At 50.1% G+C, this 17139-nt stretch overlaps 1 protein-coding gene across 6 annotated transcripts; it reads left to right on the top strand.

The window, feature by feature from the left end:
• The first annotated feature begins 227 nt into the window (after positions 1-227).
• Positions 228-12185, top strand: INKA2 (inka box actin regulator 2). Of its 6 annotated transcripts, none has more exons than XM_049831926.1 (3): positions 8585-8624; positions 10001-10107; positions 10250-12185. In XM_049831926.1, exons 2-3 carry the CDS (start codon positions 10093-10095, stop codon positions 11240-11242), a joined length of 1008 nt encoding a protein of 335 aa, XP_049687883.1. In that variant the 5' UTR covers positions 8585-8624; positions 10001-10092; the 3' UTR covers positions 11243-12185. The 6 variants fall into 6 exon arrangements, with proteins under 6 accessions (XP_049687882.1, XP_049687887.1, XP_049687886.1 ...); XM_049831927.1 differs by lacking the exon at positions 8585-8624 and adding an exon at positions 9481-9639; XM_049831925.1 differs by lacking the exons at positions 8585-8624; positions 10001-10107 and adding an exon at positions 228-326.
• Positions 12186-17139: the final 4954 nt, after the last annotated feature.

Consider the following 17139-nt stretch of genomic DNA (forward strand, 5'->3'; position numbering starts at 1 on the left):
CAGGCCCTGCAGCCCGTGGAGGGGAGGGGGGAGCATGGGGCAACCCCCCCCCCCCTGCTTTTTTCCCCAGCGCACCGCCGCTCGGGGACGCGGCCCCGAAACCGCCCCCCTCCCCGACAGCGCGGCCGGGGCTCTGCCCCGCCGGCAGCAGCAGCAGCAGCAGCAGCCGCCGCCCCCCGGTGCCGCCCCCCCACCCCCCCCCCGCCCGGTTTCCCCCCCCTCCTTCCCCCGCACCGCGGGTGGCTGCGCGGGCGGAGCGGCCGCATGGAGGGGCCGCGCCGCGCCGGGCCATGGAGCACCACCTGCGGCGGCTGAGGCAGGAGCTGGTAAGGGGGCGGGCGGGGGTGGGGGGGGGGTCCCGGGGTCCGGACCGCGGCGGCCGGTGCCTGTGCGGTGCGCGGAGCCCGAGCTCTGCGGGGCTCGGCTCTTTTTTTTTTTTTTTTTTTTTGGGTGGGGGGGGGGGGTGCGGGACAGCGGCCCCCGCCGCGGGAGGGGAAGGGCAGGTCCCGGGCACGGCCGGTGTCCGCCTGGCCGGGGGGAGGTCGGGGTCCCCCCGCAGGCTGTGGGTGTGTGTGTGGGTGTGGGTGTCCCCCACCCCGCTCCCCTCACGTCTGCGTCGCCCCGAGTCGGCGGCAGGGCTCTGGCTCCCAGCGCCCGTCCGTCGGTCGGTCGGATGCCGCCGGTCCGTTCGTCTGCGAGAGAGAAGATGGGGGGGGGGCGGAGGGGGGCTCCGGTGGCTTTGAAGAAAAGATGCCAGCGAGGATGGGAAATCGGAGAAACATTGGCAGAAATCGCCGATCAGAATAAGTTTACGGGCATCAAAGTGATGCGAACGGAGCGTGCGCTCGCCACCTCCGAAAAGACTACTTCTTTAATGGGAAACCCTTTGTCATAAATCAGCGCTGTTTTCTCCCTCCTCCCGCTCCCATTCAGACGGTAACCTCACTCGCTGAACTCGCTTGGGCTTGTCCGCAAGCCAGAGGCACCGTTGGTGCACTGGGGCTTGCTGGGGGCGGGTTGGTAGGGAGAACGGGCCCTTTCCAAAATAGGGTTCCAGCGCTCGGGAGGTCTGGCTGGCTGGGGAGTCCTGCGTTGTTCAGATAAACAGATAATGGGAACAAAAGGGGAAGACAAGGCAGGGCAGAAACGGGTGGGTGAAGTTTCTCATGCACAACAGCTTCCCGGTTCAGGGCTTACTAGGACGTTGTTTTCAGCTGGTGTTTGTGCTAGCCGGAGTTTTACAGAACGGGCTCGGACACAGTATTGCTGTCCTGCCTGCGTTACGGGAAACGTCTCGCCTGTAAGCAACACGGTTTGAGTCAATACAGAGACACGCAAAGTTACAGCTGTGCCCAGGGCAGGCCAGGGAGTCGCCGGTGCTCCTGCGGATGGGACGTGGCGCGTGAAGCCCGGGCTTTACTCCCAATAAATGTGGCAGCAATGACATTTAACCTGCTAGCGTTACCAATGTTGCCCTAGCAAGCAGAGGAGCTGGAAGACAAACTAAAACAAAGGAAAATGAGAGTCACTAGTGTACTGTACGCTGGGCGCGATGAATGAAATGCAAACTGTAAACCAGGACATGTGTGTTATAATCTGGAAGATCTTTAGAATCTGGACGAGTTGGAAGGTGGGATGGGTAAAAAGAGTAACTTTCAAAAGAGCGTGCTTAGAATGAGGTTCCTAAATCTGTGTCTTGTCTTCTAAACAAATCAGTTTCAGTATCTGAGCAGTATTTTTTATAGAAGCCTAAACATTGCACCTTTACTTGTGAGTCCAAAACATGCCTATTTTGTAGCACACAACGTAACTTCTGAAGAATTTGAATATATTCGAAAGGAAGGCAGATCCCTCACAACGTGAAAACCAAAAAATACTTAAAATGAGAAAATTCTGGGTTTGTTCATACCCGTGCTATAATGCAGTAATGTATTTTTTTGAATTGTAAAAATGTGCCAATTTTTATTATATTGATAAACCAAGACCTTAGCCTGGCAAAGATTTATGTATATAAAGTGGCTTAAAAAACTGGGGAGGGGAGTTGTCACCTTCAGCAGGACTAATCTGCCCCCCCTCCCTTTTTTTGTTGTTGCTTAAAAACTTACTTCAACAACAAATTCTCAGGGTATCAGAGTGCAGTCTTGGAGCTGTTGTGAGCACAGGCGTGCCAGGACAGCCCACAGAGTGACAGCTGGAGAGATCCTCTGCCTTACAGCACGCCGTCAGAAACAATTCCTTTCATCAGCAACTTAAGTGAGCTGCAGATTGCATTTAGTGAAGGTAGGAGGACTGTCTTAATTAAAACAACCATAAATGATATCCTGAGCAATAACATCTTTTAAAAATCAATACTTTCAAGATAGCCTGGAATTAAAATAGATTAATGTTTCTTTAAAGACCAGCAAGCAGTGCAATAGACAGCTGGGACCATCTGCATTGAATGGTGAGTGGGAACTGAACCTCTTGACCCTGCTTCTCTGCCACTTTCTTCATTACTGGGCAGGTCATGCCTCCAGACATTAAATGCACCAGAACCAAGAATCATGCGGGAGGAATGGTGGGAAGGACTTGGCCAGATCTAGACAATGAGCCACCCCGTGTGCAGCTAAAGGGGAATCCAGTTCCAGGGCATCACTGCAAACTTGGAAACACAGTGGTTTGCATTATGTCCAAGGAGCAGCTCCGGTCGGGTGGGAGGGAGCAGGGTCGTGCAGGGGTGTTCTGCAAAAATGCCCTGTTTGAGGAACCAGGCTGGCTGAGGCTGGTCTGTGGGACACATGAAAGCTAGAGGCCATTCGATTAGCAGAACTTTAATTTGTCTCAGTGGAAACTACTGCAGCCTTTGGCTAGTTTTGAGGAGGGGATTGTCTCAAAAAAGAGCAGATGTTGGCACAGCTCCCCGTTCCCAAGGAAGGGCTATCTTCAAGTGCAGCTCTATCACCCACCAGTGTGGGCTTCGAGGATTCCAGCTCTGATTTTTCTTTCTTCTGCTTTGTGTATTAAAAACATATTTAAATAATTGTGGGCTTGGTTTGGGCTGCTGGTATGGCCCAGCATTTCAACACACAGGCTATGCATTGAGATCACACCGTGCTTTGCCAGGCAAGTCACAGATGAGCGTGGGTCTGGGCGTGCTTGCACCGGTCTTCGCATCTCCCCTGGGAAAGCTCTGCCATGGCTCCGAAGGGTGAATCTGACCCATTTCAGTCAATGAGAGATCTCCTATTCCAATCGCATGTTTTCCATTGTAAGCTGATAGTTTCTGGCATGTGTGGTGTCCCTTTGATTGGAATTCATTCAGAAGCTTTCACGTGCAAATGCTTCACAGCCAGGAGAGCCTCAGCTGACACAGCCATTCATCCCAACTGGGTGTGGGATCGGGGGGCTCTGCAGTCGGATTGATTGACGAAGCTGGGGTCCTCATCCCGGTGCTATGGAGCCATTTTGGACAAGCCGTGCCAGCTCTCTGCACCTCAGTCTCTCTATGTTGAAAACACAGAAGACCTTGTTCCCCTCCTGTGGAAGGGCCCTGGAGATTTGTGGACGCAGTGTGGTTTGCAAGAACATGCGGTGCTGGTTTGTAAGCCTGGCATGGAATAAGTCGTGCTTCTCCACTCCTTCTCTCACCTGTCCTTCATATGGCAGTTGTGAAATGAGCCACCGAGCTTGCGAATCTTCCATTAATGCAATTAATACCAATCCTAAAAGTCCTCTTGACTTTATTGGCTGGATTCGGAGTCTGCAAACATCATTCTGAGCCACAGAAATATGATGTCTGCTTTCCAAGTTACAGAATGTTATCTTAGCTGAAAAATCAGATTTAACAAGAATTATCTTGCTCAGGGATTAGCAGAGAGGAATTTCATTTCCGTATCTCACGCTGCAGATGGCATTACCTCCGTAAACTTTCTGACACAGGGATTGTTTGCATTTATACATAGTAACATCAGCATACGTACCACGGGATTGGGGTTTTGAGGCTCTTCTACAATAAGAATAAATCACTTACTATCTAGCTAGGGACTGGCGAGTTCATGGGGCAGATTTATCTTACACTTGGGGTTTGTACAGCTGTAACAGGCGAGGGGTCACAGTCAAGTCAGCTGTATCTGTAACTTTACTTTGCATGTTTCGGTCTTTCTTGAGGAATCCAGGACATTTCTGGGTTTTCTGGTGGTTTTTTCTGGGAGGAAAAGTATTAAAGTAGGTACCTAAAACAAACCGTACCACTCTGACTTGAACTTTTGAATGTTCTCCCTGCACATTCATCATAAATGCATCAAATTATTGAGTTTGATAGAGTCCGATTCCCTTCTTACATTAATTTATGTCCTGGTAGACAATGTTTCTTGCTATGAATATCTTGCAGGAATAGAACATTTGGTCTGAGTGAAAAATACAGCCAATTATTTTTACTCTTTGTCTCACACTGGGTCCTATTCTGGTAACTGTGTCATACTTGAAAAGGAGTCTGCTGTGTTTTCATTACTGCTATTTCTGAAGGGGCAGCTCTTGTGATTTGCAGTAGAGTAAGGCATAAATGACAGACCTCAAGGTCTAACGTCACTCTAACAGGTGGGAACACACAGCTCCATTTGTATCTCTGCTGATAAAATGGTCCCTTTAAGGATGGCTTTGCCCATCTCTGCAGGAGGTGTCGTTAGAAACTCGGGTGGTTATTGCAGAATCTTGTTCCTTGGTGTTGCCTTAAGAGAAGGTGCAAAGGAGTAACTTGACAGGAGATGTCCTGTCACATATAACCTGGGGAGAGAAAAAGCAGTCGTGGGCTTTGTCCACTTGTTTGTCTCCAGAGAAGACTCCTAAAGATGACGGTGGATTCTTTTAGACTCCCAGCTGCACATATTCAGGAACGTTAAAGACCAGATCCCCCAGTAAACCAGACCGCTGGGCTGAAAATCAACACTTTTAACCATCATCTTCAATCGTCAGTCTGTACCTTGAGGCTTGTAGTCTCTCTTATCCCTAGGTTGTGAATAAAAGTCTGAAGGGTGGAGTTCTCTTTTGTCCATTTATTTCCTGGTTGTAGAGAATTGATTTTCTAATTTGCCTTTAAACGTAGCAAGTGTGATTGGGAAGCACAGAACAATATCGTTGCAATGGAAAGGAAGGCACTTGAGTAAGGAAGATGGTTAATTGAGTGATGTGAACCGTGCCTTTCATGGTTAACATCTGTTTAAGATCTATTCGAACTATGGGGAAAAAAAAAATTTGGTAAAGTTTCAGCATCCTTCCTCTTTCAGATAAATTGTGAGCTCACAGTTAACATCCTCGGTTATGCCTAAAATACTCTGGAAAGACAAGAGGTAGAAAAGAGACTTGAAATTCTTGTGATAAAAGGACAAAAAGGAGATTGCAGGGAAGAAAAAGAAGGGTGCGACATCAAGCTGGAAAGCAGCTCTCCGTGAGCTGTGCAGCGTGCTCTGAAGAGTTATGCCCAGCCACAATTGCAGGCTTGTTGAAGATTAATCTAGTTAGTGACCCAAAGGAAAACACAGAAACAATATGATCAGCTCAGCAGTTCTAAAATAATTTTGGTCTCTATTATGTCATCCTCTTTAAAGACCAATTGTTTGTTGCTGGTTCTGTTGCCTATCAGCACTATTATTAAGATCTGCTATTTGCCATTTGTTCTTTCCTGTCCTCTTAGCAATAACTTCCTCTCTTTGCATTTCTTTTACCTAAGAGCTGGACATCTGTCTTCCTCCTCATTACAACAAACACACTCAGAGCTCTTCTTTTCAGTTCTCTGTGCTCAGCTGAAAGCCATGGTGTGTTAGCAGGCTTTTTCCTTTTCTCCCATCAGCATCACAAAGCTGCTGCAGTCCTGGGCAGGCCAGATGTGCGGATGTGCTGGGAATACAGACAGCTGTGGCTCGAGGGGATTGATGGGAACTGCATTCTGAGAAATCGGTGAACGTAGGTGCTAATAGGAAAACATTAGTACCCAAAGAGGGTTAAAAAAGTTACTTATTTACCTGTGAAGTGGGAAGTGACAAGCAAAATCTCCCTTATTCGTGATCTCAGGTGTTTGGTTTTGAATTTGATAAAATGCCCGTAACTGCTGGAGGATGTTCCTTGGGGCAAGTTGTCCTCCTGCTGTGTTAATCAGTGGTGGAAGATCATCGATTTATAGACTGTGTAAACCAATAGCAGTTGTAGTTCTGGAAATAAGTATTTTGAGGAAATCATTAAAAAGGCATGGCTTACAAAGTGATTGATACCTTTGCTACTCAAAATGGTAGATTTCCAATGTAAAAAACCTCCATATTTGAACTCTGCCAGTTTTGCAAGATGTTCACGGTTTGTTGGGGTTTTTTCCCCCTCACACTGAATATTCCTTGATGATCATTTGAAAGTGCTTGAAAAGCTTTTGAATTTTGCCCTTCAGTTTTCAATGTTCAGGGTGATTGCAGTTTAAGCAAGCTTTGCTTTGGAGAATCATTTAGCCAGAGCTGCCTTGTCCATGCCTTCCCAGGAAGATTGATCTGGAGGTAGTACCTTACTGCTGGAGAAGAAACGTTTAACATCACGCACCAAATCCCAGCCACTGAAGTGGAACACGTGCATCACAACCAACTCAGTGCTCAGCCCTGTGCGTACTTGTCTTGCTATAAAAGGCATCTGCGTTGGCTTGTTCAGAATTCGACTAAAACTTTTTCATGCCAATTTTTAGGGACTGCGAAAGTTTCAGAAAAAGTAATGAGATGCAATTTGAGGTACTTGATTTTTACCTGTTTTATAAATTTGAGCATCTGCAAGTTGTCGCAGTTCTAATTTGGCTTTTCTTGGAAGCAGAGGTGCCAAACAACCACTTGTATTGAAGCACAAAGTGTCTCAAATTAGACACCCAGAGTCCCTTGAAATGCTGACGTATTTGTGCACCTCGAGCAGAGACCAGCAGATACAAGAAGGGAGGATGCTGATGAGCAAGCTCTGTGCTAGACCCGAAGTTTTGTAATGAATGCCGTTTCCCCTGCACTCTGCTCTGCAGCATGACTGAGCGTGGGGCTGATTCAACAACAGGTTTGGGATTTACAGCTCACAAACATGCACAAGACAGAACATCTCCTGATGCCCCATGGTGGCCAGCTTACATAATGTCACTTGCATAACCCCTGCAAGTACAGTCAGGGTCTCTCTCCACGCCAAATTAAGGCTCTCTGGGGTTTTGTGTCACATTCACGCTCTGTTTGAAATTGCACTTTAGTTCATCACAAATTCCAGTTCCTTCTACGTGAAGCGTGTGACCACAGAGCCAGCGAGGCTGCAGTGGTTGTCCATTCAGCCTTGAGTTCCCATCACCTTGCAGCCAGAGCATCTGTTTGGCCTCCAGCCCAATCTGCTGGATTATGCACAGAAACTTTTTGTCCTCTAGCAGCCTGGATAGTTCAATCTTGAACCTTCATGAGGGTGGTGGTCTCTCTTCTGTGGGAGATTGTTCCTTTTCTGAAGAGTCTCAGAGAAGCCAGTCTGAACTTGGGAGAACTGAGATCTTCTTGGCAAAGCAGAGAGAGTGGCTGTTAGACACGGAGGAAGAAGCTTTTTTTTTTTTTCCTCCAGAGCTTTCTCTCCAAGGTGAGGACTCTTAATTACCTCAGGGTAATTACTAGTGGATGAAATCCAAGCCCCTTCTGCAGACGGCAGAAGTCAGTGACTTCACTTTGGGCTGGGTTTCACTCACTCTTCAGTTCTTTAAAAGACTGAACAGATACCACGAAAAGCAAAAGCTAAAGCAGAGGGGTAGTTGTCTGCTGTTTTTTTTAACTTGCACAACCCAAAGTTTTAGCAGCGTTTGCAAGCAGAGTTAAAAGCCTCAGGATCTTTAAAATTATCTTGCTGATGGTGGGAATCGCATGGCCAGAGGGACACCAAGGCTAAGTCCAGGGGGCAGGATTCGTCCCACCCCAAAGCAGGTTGTTGAAACCAGGCAGACGAGTCATGTCCCAAAAGCCCCCGTTTCTCCCCCTCTGCTGTGAGGGGGACGGCTCAGCCCAGCCCTCGGCGCCAGCAGCGCTGGGCATCGGGGGAGAAGTGTCCAAACCTCGTGGTCATTCATGGGAAAGCGTTTCCACTGATGAAAACATCTCCACTCCTTCTCCAGTGGCTCGGGCTCGCCAGGCTGGTGCTGGTGCCAGGTTTGGCAGAACAAGCTCATTTGTTCAGAAGGAAAAGTGCTGGAGCCCGAGCATTCGGGACTCAGGTCTTTTCTTGTCAGGGGGAGACGGGATCTGCCCATGAGAAACGACCACACTGACGATAAATGCTGCCTATGAAATTTTAATGCTTAATAGAGCCTCGCTGGATGAGGTATGCATTGTAATGATACCACCCATCACGGGGGAGTTAATTGAATCAATGAGGTGAACAGCAGAGCCATCCAGCATATGCCGAGGGTTTGATCAGCCCAGTCATTACCGCAGGACCTCGTCACTCACCACGGCGTGATTACAGCGCTGCGCCGGCCAGGGGATTTGGTGGGAAGTGGCCAATGAGGGGCCAAGCTGGCTCCAAATCCAGCTTTTTGCAAAGCCCCAGATAAAACAGACTTCCATTAATAAGGCGAGAAAGGTTAGGACAAGAAGCATTACAGCAAATCTGGAGAGGTAAGGTGATAGTTTTGTCTGAGGCTTGTAGAGCATATGGCCCCAGCTTTTGTACGGGTAACCCAAGAGCTTGGTTAGTCTGTAAGTGGGGCATTATTTGCATGTCTACAGAAGTAGAGGTTTATTTGCTGATGGTAAAAAATTAGATAGCTGGAGACACTTGATAGTGTAATCAGGAAGCTAAACACAGATTTTCTGTATCTTCACAGCTTGTGTGTTCTTTCTGGGTGATAAATAAGTTTCTTGGGAGTGAAGCTATGAAAAATGATCGTAACCTGCCAGCTAGTTTTAGGTTCTGGGGTTTGAAATGGAGATTTGTGGTCAGAAACTGTTGAGGAGCTTTCTGCTTATGGAGCTAGATTGTTACAGAGGATCCGATTTTTTGATGACTGCTCTTTCTCACTGGTCAGATCCACACACAGAAATGGAAATAGAGCAAGGAATTGAACTAACTTAGTTAAAATGAAGGAGATGTAAAAAAGTAAACCTTGATCACGTAAAGCTGAACATAAGATGCATCTGTCCTTTTTCACCCCAAGCTTGAGATCTATTTCTGTACAAAAATTGTGACGAGCCTTTTAAACTGTTTATGACAGTGTAGGCTGAAGCTTTTCCTAGACAGTGGTAATCTCTTCTGCAAACCACCTTACATCAATGTGACAAGTCTTCACCTCCAGCCCTGCCATCCCCTGCTGTTCTTCCCCTCTCCTTCCCATTCCCCACTCCCCCTCCCTGCTAAAAAAAAAAAAAAAAAAAAAAAAGAAAAGTGGCAGCTGTTGGAAAGTATAGCCCATTTGTTTTATGATGCCGCTTTGGGAATATGATCCAGATCCTACATGAGGGAGAGAAAGCAACAGAGAGAAAGAGTGGAGGGGGAAGTTTAGAAGCTCTGGAAAATAGTTTGCTTATTTTAAGTCTAGTATAGAAAGTTAAATCTTTATAGCAAGGTTCAGGGATAAAGCAGAACTGCTACTAAAGGCTCTAGCTTGGGAACCAAAGGGATTGCTAGTTTAACGTAAGTAATTTTTGAGTCTGTTGGTTGGTTTGTACAAAATTTCAAGTGCATTGAAATGTCTTTGATTGTCCTGTAATGAGGGTATTAAGATCTGAAGACATGTTATATAGTAACAATGCCATTCTTAATGGGGTTTATGTTTAATTTACTTTAGCACTTTAGGTAAAGAAGCAGGGTTCTTTGTGGAAGGTACTTCTGTTCATTATTCTGACTCCTGACTTCAGTTAGTTACAGGGCACAAAGGACACAAAAGCAGAAGAATATGCTAAGACTGGTGGCAGCCAGAACCATTCATAGTTCTACACCTTGGATTTGTGCCAAGCAATCAATGGAAATTCAAACTATTTATTTTTGTTGTCAGGTCAAAAAATCCACTCCTCCTGTCAGCTCCTCTTATTCCTGGAGGGAAACTCCTAGAAAAATCTAAGAAAAATCCAATTGCTCTTCCATGAAATGGATGTAGTACAGGTAGGACGCATCTAAAATGTAGTCAGTAGGACGAGGTGATGTTTCAGAAAGCTGCTCATCCCAGCTCTCCTGCCCTTTGGTCAAAATTTTCTTGCTCGCTCCTGGGGACACTGACTCGATCTCTGCTTCCTTCCCTCCACAGCTATCCATGAAGGAGGTTGGAGACGGGCTGCACGAGCAGATGAACTGCATGATGGGTGCGCTGCAGGAGCTGAAACTCCTCCAGGTCCAGACAGCTTTGGAGCAGTTGGACATCTCGGGGAGCCGGAGCACCGTTTCTGGCACTGAGCAGCACCAGTGCTGCCGAAGCAGCAGCGATGTGCCCAGGACCCGGCAGGACGAGGGGCTGCGGGGGGAGGCACCGGTGGAGGAGCACGGCCCCACGTCCCTCACGTGTCCCGTGCCACGGCCGGTGGGTTTGTCCCATCCCGTTGCGCTGCCGGCAGGCGGCCACCTTAAAGAGACCCCCTCCTCCTTCAGGAGCCTCCGTGATGAGGATGTTTGTCACCCAAAAGGACCTTCCTCTGCGTCGATCAGAGCGGAGCACGTCCGCCCAAGGACATTCAAGCCCAGTAGCCAGGGCACAGCTGGGGGCTGGCCAGCATGCCAGGAGTGCCCAGGGTGCGACGATGGCCATGACTGGACATCCTCCCTGATGTCCCAGAGCAGGAATCGGCAGCCGCTGGTGCTGGGGGATAACATCTTTGCAGACTTGGTTGGGAACTGGTTGGATCTGCCAGAGCTGGATAAGAAGGGGGAAAAGAACGAGGCGTCGCTGTCCATGAGCAGATCCCAGGAGCTCTGCAGGAAGTTCTCCCTCACAGCCAACATCTTCAAGAAGTTCCTGAGGAGCGTTCGGCCAGACCGAGACAGGCTTCTCAAGGAGAAACCTTGCTGGCTTCCGCCTGAAGACAAACAGCCCAAAATTTCTAAGAGACCCAAAAAGATGAACAAACTGAAGGGGACATTTTACTTCCCACTTCATGGGAACATCCAGAACCATCACAGCAAAGCGGAGAGGTGCCCGAAGGCAGAAAGCAATGTTGAGAAACCCAAAATTGGCACCAAGAAAGTCCACGATACCATAGACTACACCCAGTCTGGGTTTGACATCAATACAGCTGTTTGGGTCTGAGGTCGTCGGTGTTCTCTGCTCTGCCAAGCATTTGTTCCACACCGGGGAGGACCTGGAGGCCGTACACTTCTTTTCAGGAGACCCCTGAGCTCTCAACATGGACTGAGATGAGAGAGGAGTCCTCTGCAAAACATGCTGTGGGCTTCTGTCGCCTGCAAGTGGCATTTTCCAGAGAACTACAGCTTCAGGGGCAGTCCGAGCAGCAGCTGACACAGCCCCATGTGGGGAGACTTTTGGGGACTGATATTTGCAAAAGTAATCAGAATCTTTAGCAGCTTTAGGGTGAGTGGTGCCATGGACGACCAGGTCCTGGAGCCCAGCTTAAGATAGCCACTTCAGGCCCATTCCGTCATCTCTAGTTAAAATAGCTGCAGCACAAAATTCACTGTGTGCATGTGTGTGTATGAGTGTGCAAATATATATATGGGTTTTTTTAAAAAAAAAAAAATCTATTCCTGCTTGTGTGCACTTAAAACTGGGTTATAAACCAGGCAATTCAAGCATTGTACCTGAAGCACTTGTTATTTAAATTGAAAGAAATAAGTTTGAATTTATAAGACTTAATTGCTAAGTGGGGGCATTGAACCCCAGCTTTGTTGTAGTTCAGCTGTGGGGTTTTCCCTGTAAACTGCATTTCCACCGTGCTCCCAGCATCTCTCCTTCCCCTGCCAGTTAAACCAGTAGGACACAAGGCTCTTTCCATGGAAATTTGAGACCCTCAAGCTCTCAGCAGGTTTTCCTTCTCTCCCCATGCCCTTCTCCCCACAGGTCGCACCAGATGCAGTGTTGCAAAAGTTTATTGTTGAGGTTGCACCAAGTTACAAAGTTGCAACGGACGTTTATTGTTGTTGTTTCCTATTGCTGTTGTGTACAAACCTCGTCTTGACAGAACCAAGTTCTTCAGTGTCCGGCTCTCCAAGAGTTACCAATAAAGTGACATCAGTCTCCAGCGCGCTCCGGGGCCAACTCCGTCCCGGGGCGACCCTCAGTCCTGCTTTTCTCCAGGGCAGAAGCTGTTGGGTTTTCACCGTCATGAAAACTCGGCCGAGTAGGCACGAAAGGCTCGGCTGGCGGGGGTCGGAGCCGGGAGCGCGCGCGGTTTGTGTCAGCCTGTTCCCAGCGGGGACCGGGGAGTTTGGGGAGCGGCCAGGAGAGTTTCCATTCAAGGAGAGGTTATAAATCATAGCAGGGATAATAGCTGCAGCCGGGTTCCCTGCCAGGGTCCCAGCGCTGCCCTGGAGGCACGTCCCACTGCAGCCCATGCACGTCCCCGAGAGCCTTCGGGTAACGCTTCAACGTCCATCTTCCTCCCCCAGCACGGGGAAAAGGCGGAGGGAGAAATGTTTGGGGGAGAAACTGCTGCTGAGGGAAGGGCCTCGGAGCCGCACAGTCCCTGGCTGCTGGAGAGGGACGAGCCCACGCGGGTCCTGCCGCAGCCTCCTGCCCCGCCGTGGGTCCCCTCTCCTCTCCTCTCCTCTCCTCTCCTCTCCTCTCCAGGAGTTAAACGTGACCAAGGCAAGTTCCCAGCAGCTCCCTGAGCCACAATCTCGGAGCATGAAGACGGCGCAGAGCCTATTGATTGCATTGCAGCCCCCCATTTCCCTTACCCTCACCAGATGCTTCGTGTGTGCAGCAGTGTTAGGTTGCAAAAACCTGTTCCGCTCACTCCAAGTTTAGGAAGGGCTTATGAGTGAGCAGTAGTATTGGTTTTTTTCAAACATGCAATTCTATTCCTGTTGTAACTTCCCAAGACAGAGAGGCCAGTGGAGCAGAGGCATGGAGGGAGAATTTTTTTTTTTCCCTTGCAAATTAAATATAGGCACAAGGCAAGCCCTGTTTCTGCCCATACAAGGAGAGGAGTGGGTCAGCATCTGAAAGCTATGCTCAGCACTTTTTCAGGAACCTGAGTTGCAAGCAAGCTTTTGTTTTTCCTTCTCACAGGCTTTAGGTCTGGTTGTTTCCCCTTCTTCATTTCTCTGAATACCGAAAGGCTGTTCCTAAAGCATTTTGGTTTCCCCCTCTTTTATCAGTAGTTCATCCTGTTTGTTACAAAGACACCCTCCCAGCTCCCACCAGCCTTTCCATAGGGTCAGCAAAGAGGAGAAGGAGCTTTCTGTAAGCAGCAGCACAAGAGAGAGCAACAGCTTTTCCTGCACCAACCTCAGTCCCCGGAGAGCGTGGCCTCGCCCCGGGGCTTCCCCGCTGCCCAGGCACAACCGCGGGGACCCAGCCGGGGGCCAGGCTGACGCAGCAGCGGGGAGCACCGAGCACGATGGCATTGCCCCACGGTACCCCCCATCCCCAGGAGCACGTCCCAGCCTGGCCCTGAAGGCTGAGCCCCATGCAGAGAGAAGCACCATGCCGGATGGAGAAAGGCTCTAACCTGCTAAGCATCCATACCAGGGGCTTTTAAACTTGGCACTGAGCATTGCCCTCAGCTGCGATGAGTGTGGTGGGCAGCCGGCAAGGGCCCAGGCTGAGCGTGGCGGGGCAGGGAGACGGGCACAGCTACGGCCACGGCGACATTTCAGCCGAGAGATGAAGGGTACGTCTCTGCAGGTGGTTACCTCTCCAAGGCCATGTATTATCCAGGAAAGAGGATGAGTTTATGCAGGACACAGGGAGATCTGGAGCCTAAAATGTACATTGGGAACATACTCCGTGGGAAAAGCAGGTCTCGGGGATTGCCCCCCATTGCCTCCCGTCGGTGCCGCCCCCGTCCAGCCCACACCTCCAGCACCCTGCAGAGGCTGTGCAACCCAGGGCTTTAAAAAACCCAAACCCACTTTGCCGGCACACGCGGTGCCTTGCAAATGCTGGATCCCCCACCCCAGCAGCTGTCGCGGTGCCGCTCCCCCCGCCGACGGGGTCTCGCGCGGAGCCGATGGGAAGTTTCTCCTGAGAAGGAGCACTTCTGGCCCCGCGTGCTCCCGGCAGCTGCCCCGGCCCACGGAGCAGAGCCAGGTCATCCTGCCCGCGGGCGCTTGTGCCAGGGAGCTGCCCAAAGATCAGCTGCTGAACCCAGCCTTTTCTGTCCCTGCTCAGAGGAAACGCTATTGTTTCTGGTTTCACGTGGAAAGGGCAGTTCGTGGCCCCAGCTGCCACCCACGTGTTCCTTTCCCACCCAAAATAATTGCTCCCGCTGCAGCCGGCACTGCGGAGTCCGTGCCCGCTCCCACCCGAATCCCCGTGAGCGGGATCGGAGCCGGGGTCAGGGCCAGCGCAGGGTCCCTTCACCCCCGGCGCCCGCTGCTCCTCCCTCCGCTCTGCCTGCAATTGCTGGCGAAGCGAGCGTTCGGCTTTGGGGACCACAAAGGATGAACACCGGCCCCAGGGCAGAGGTGGTGGTATTTGCTTAGTTTCTTCTTTTTTCGAAGGAACAGATCCCTACCAGGGCACTTTGCACAGACAGCTGACCGAATGCCCAACATAGTTTCAAATGTATTTATGTTCTCTCTGACTCTTAAGTGTATCTTCAAAGGATGTTTTGCAGTGAAATGGGATTTTCCAGGGTGTTTGCAGTGACAAATTCAGTGTGACCTAGGCTTCAAACAGCCACTTGAAAATTCCTAGTAGATGTAGCTGGATCTCAAAGTCCTTAAGAGGAAAAAAATATTTAATAAATATTCTTTAAGAGGCATTCAAATAATAAAGAATATCAGCCAAGCCAGACACCCTACCTAATTTGGTCTCCGGAGCAGGATCTGCTAATAGATCAGGGTAGGATTTGTGAATTACCATTTCGCTTCTCCAGGGACTTTTCCTGAAATTATAATGGCTTTTCCTCCTCTTTTTTTCATGAAACTGCCATGAAATAGTTCCCTGTTATTAAGCATGAAACCTACCTAATTAGCACAATGACAGCCTTTAATGAGGCCCTGGCTGCGTTCTGCATCTTTGATAGGAGCGGTTAATACCAAACACGGGACAATAATTACAGAAACACATTCCCCCATGAACTTGCCCCGTGGAAGGCAGCAATGGCAAATGAAGCTTGGGCATTCGGGTTTATTAGAAACCTCTATTCTTGGGGTATGCTGAGCCCAGATGGGATCAAATGCGCTGGAGTTAATTTGACGCCAATAACACTCATTCAAACACCAGGGATTAATAAACTGACACGAGGGGAGCTGCTGTTCACTGTGCACCTCATATTTGCAGCCGAGGGGAGGAGGTTGCTGCTGGATGGGGCTGCAGACCTCCCTCCGGCGCCGGTGGGCAGAAGGCAGGGGCAGGTCGGGGGGGAAGGTGTTCCGTGCTCTTGGTGCTTGCAGGATTCCCCTTCTGCCGGGGGTGGCCGGGGTCCTGCTGGGCCACGGGCTGGATGAGCAGCACAGCCCAGCCCCTTCCGAAGCCCACGTCACGCAGCATCGCGTCTCTGCCGCTGCCAAGCGGCTCTGGCACCGCTGAAATGGATAGGTGCTGGGCCTGGCCCATATGGCTTAATGTATAGAGAGGATTTGGCTCTTAACATTAATAGAGTGCTTTTCCAGGGGCTGCTCCTCACTCTGCCTCCCTGGGCTTTCCCTTCCCCGCCAGCGCTGATGCTAACACCCCGCTCTTCCAGCCAGATGGCCTCCAGAAGGCTCACAAATGTGCCTGTAATTAAAAAGCCTTTATTTTCAAAACCATTTCACAGCTTATTCTTCTGACAATGGGATGGGGCTTCTTAGGCTAATGCTGGGCAAGAGGAAAGGAAAATACAGGCTGGCTGCTGCCCGTCGTGTTTTCCTTTCCCACTGACACAGGTTGTATTTACTATTTACCCGCTGAAGCTGAGGGTCCCACGTGCCTGCAAACCTGCGCCCCTGCCGAAGCCTCCCCTGGGCCAGCACTCGTCTTCCCTAACGATACTCGGCTCTGTCCCCGTTAACCATCCGTGCTGATGTGCCTAACTAACCCGAAAGGCTTTCTGACTGGAGACTGAGCAAATTTAACAATTTCCCCACGATTCCCCTTGTACTGAGTCCGGCAGAAAAGAAACCAATTGCCACATCCTTGCTGAACTGAGATCCGCTTTATTCAAAAAGTCCAGCACTGTTTTTTTCACTCCAGCACATTCCCAATGGCCTTCATGGCATTACTAATCAGCAGCAGAATATCTTCTACTTCTTTAAACAGCATTTCTAAAACGTGGACCGTGCCTCTTTAGCGTCCCTGTCTCTGCAGAAAGAGGCTGTATTCTATTTCTCTTTCCTTTTGTTCAAGTTCATTTGTATCCACGTGGCATTTCTAATGAAGAAATCGTACCCCCTTCCAGCTGGCAGGCAGTCTCGTGTGCTGATTTTAAAGCATAAATAAACCCCAGGTTTTTTGCAACCATTTGCCGCGGCCGCGGCCGGGCTGTGGCACCGTTGGGGGAGCACCGTCACCCCCTCGGCTTGGCTCTGCCCCGGCCAGACGGGGCCGTAGCCCAGGCTCAGCGTCCCTGTCGGGGCTGATGCCCTCAGCCTCCCCGCTTGCCTTTCTGCAGCCGGGGGGTCGGTCGTGGCCGGGTGCTCGCCCCCTCCAGCGACTTCTCATCTGCGTGTTTTTCAGGAGCGTTTCCTGCAATAACGGTATTGAGCAAAGCCTCGGAGCTGGCTCAGATTTCCTGGCTTTCGCTGAACAGGAAAGAAAAAGGGAGGGGGGAAATCAATATCCCAGAAAGAAGAAACGCCTGATCCTGTGTCGGTCCTCACCTTGGGCAGGCTGGAGGTTAATTCGGAAAGCACTTTCCGACATGCTATAAATGCACCCTTAAATCCCACCGGAGCCGGCAGGACACAAGCTCCAGGGTCCGGAGAGGAGGCTGAGGGGTCCTTGCTCACGCTCACTCCGTCCTTTGCACCAAAGCCCACCCGGGCCCCTCCGCCGGCGCGGGGGGAAGGGGCTGGACGTGGCTGCGGCCTCGGTGC

Source organism: Accipiter gentilis, chromosome 29 (genome assembly GCF_929443795.1).
Source record: "Accipiter gentilis chromosome 29, bAccGen1.1, whole genome shotgun sequence".
In the NCBI taxonomy this organism is placed as follows: domain Eukaryota; kingdom Metazoa; phylum Chordata; class Aves; order Accipitriformes; family Accipitridae; genus Astur; species Astur gentilis.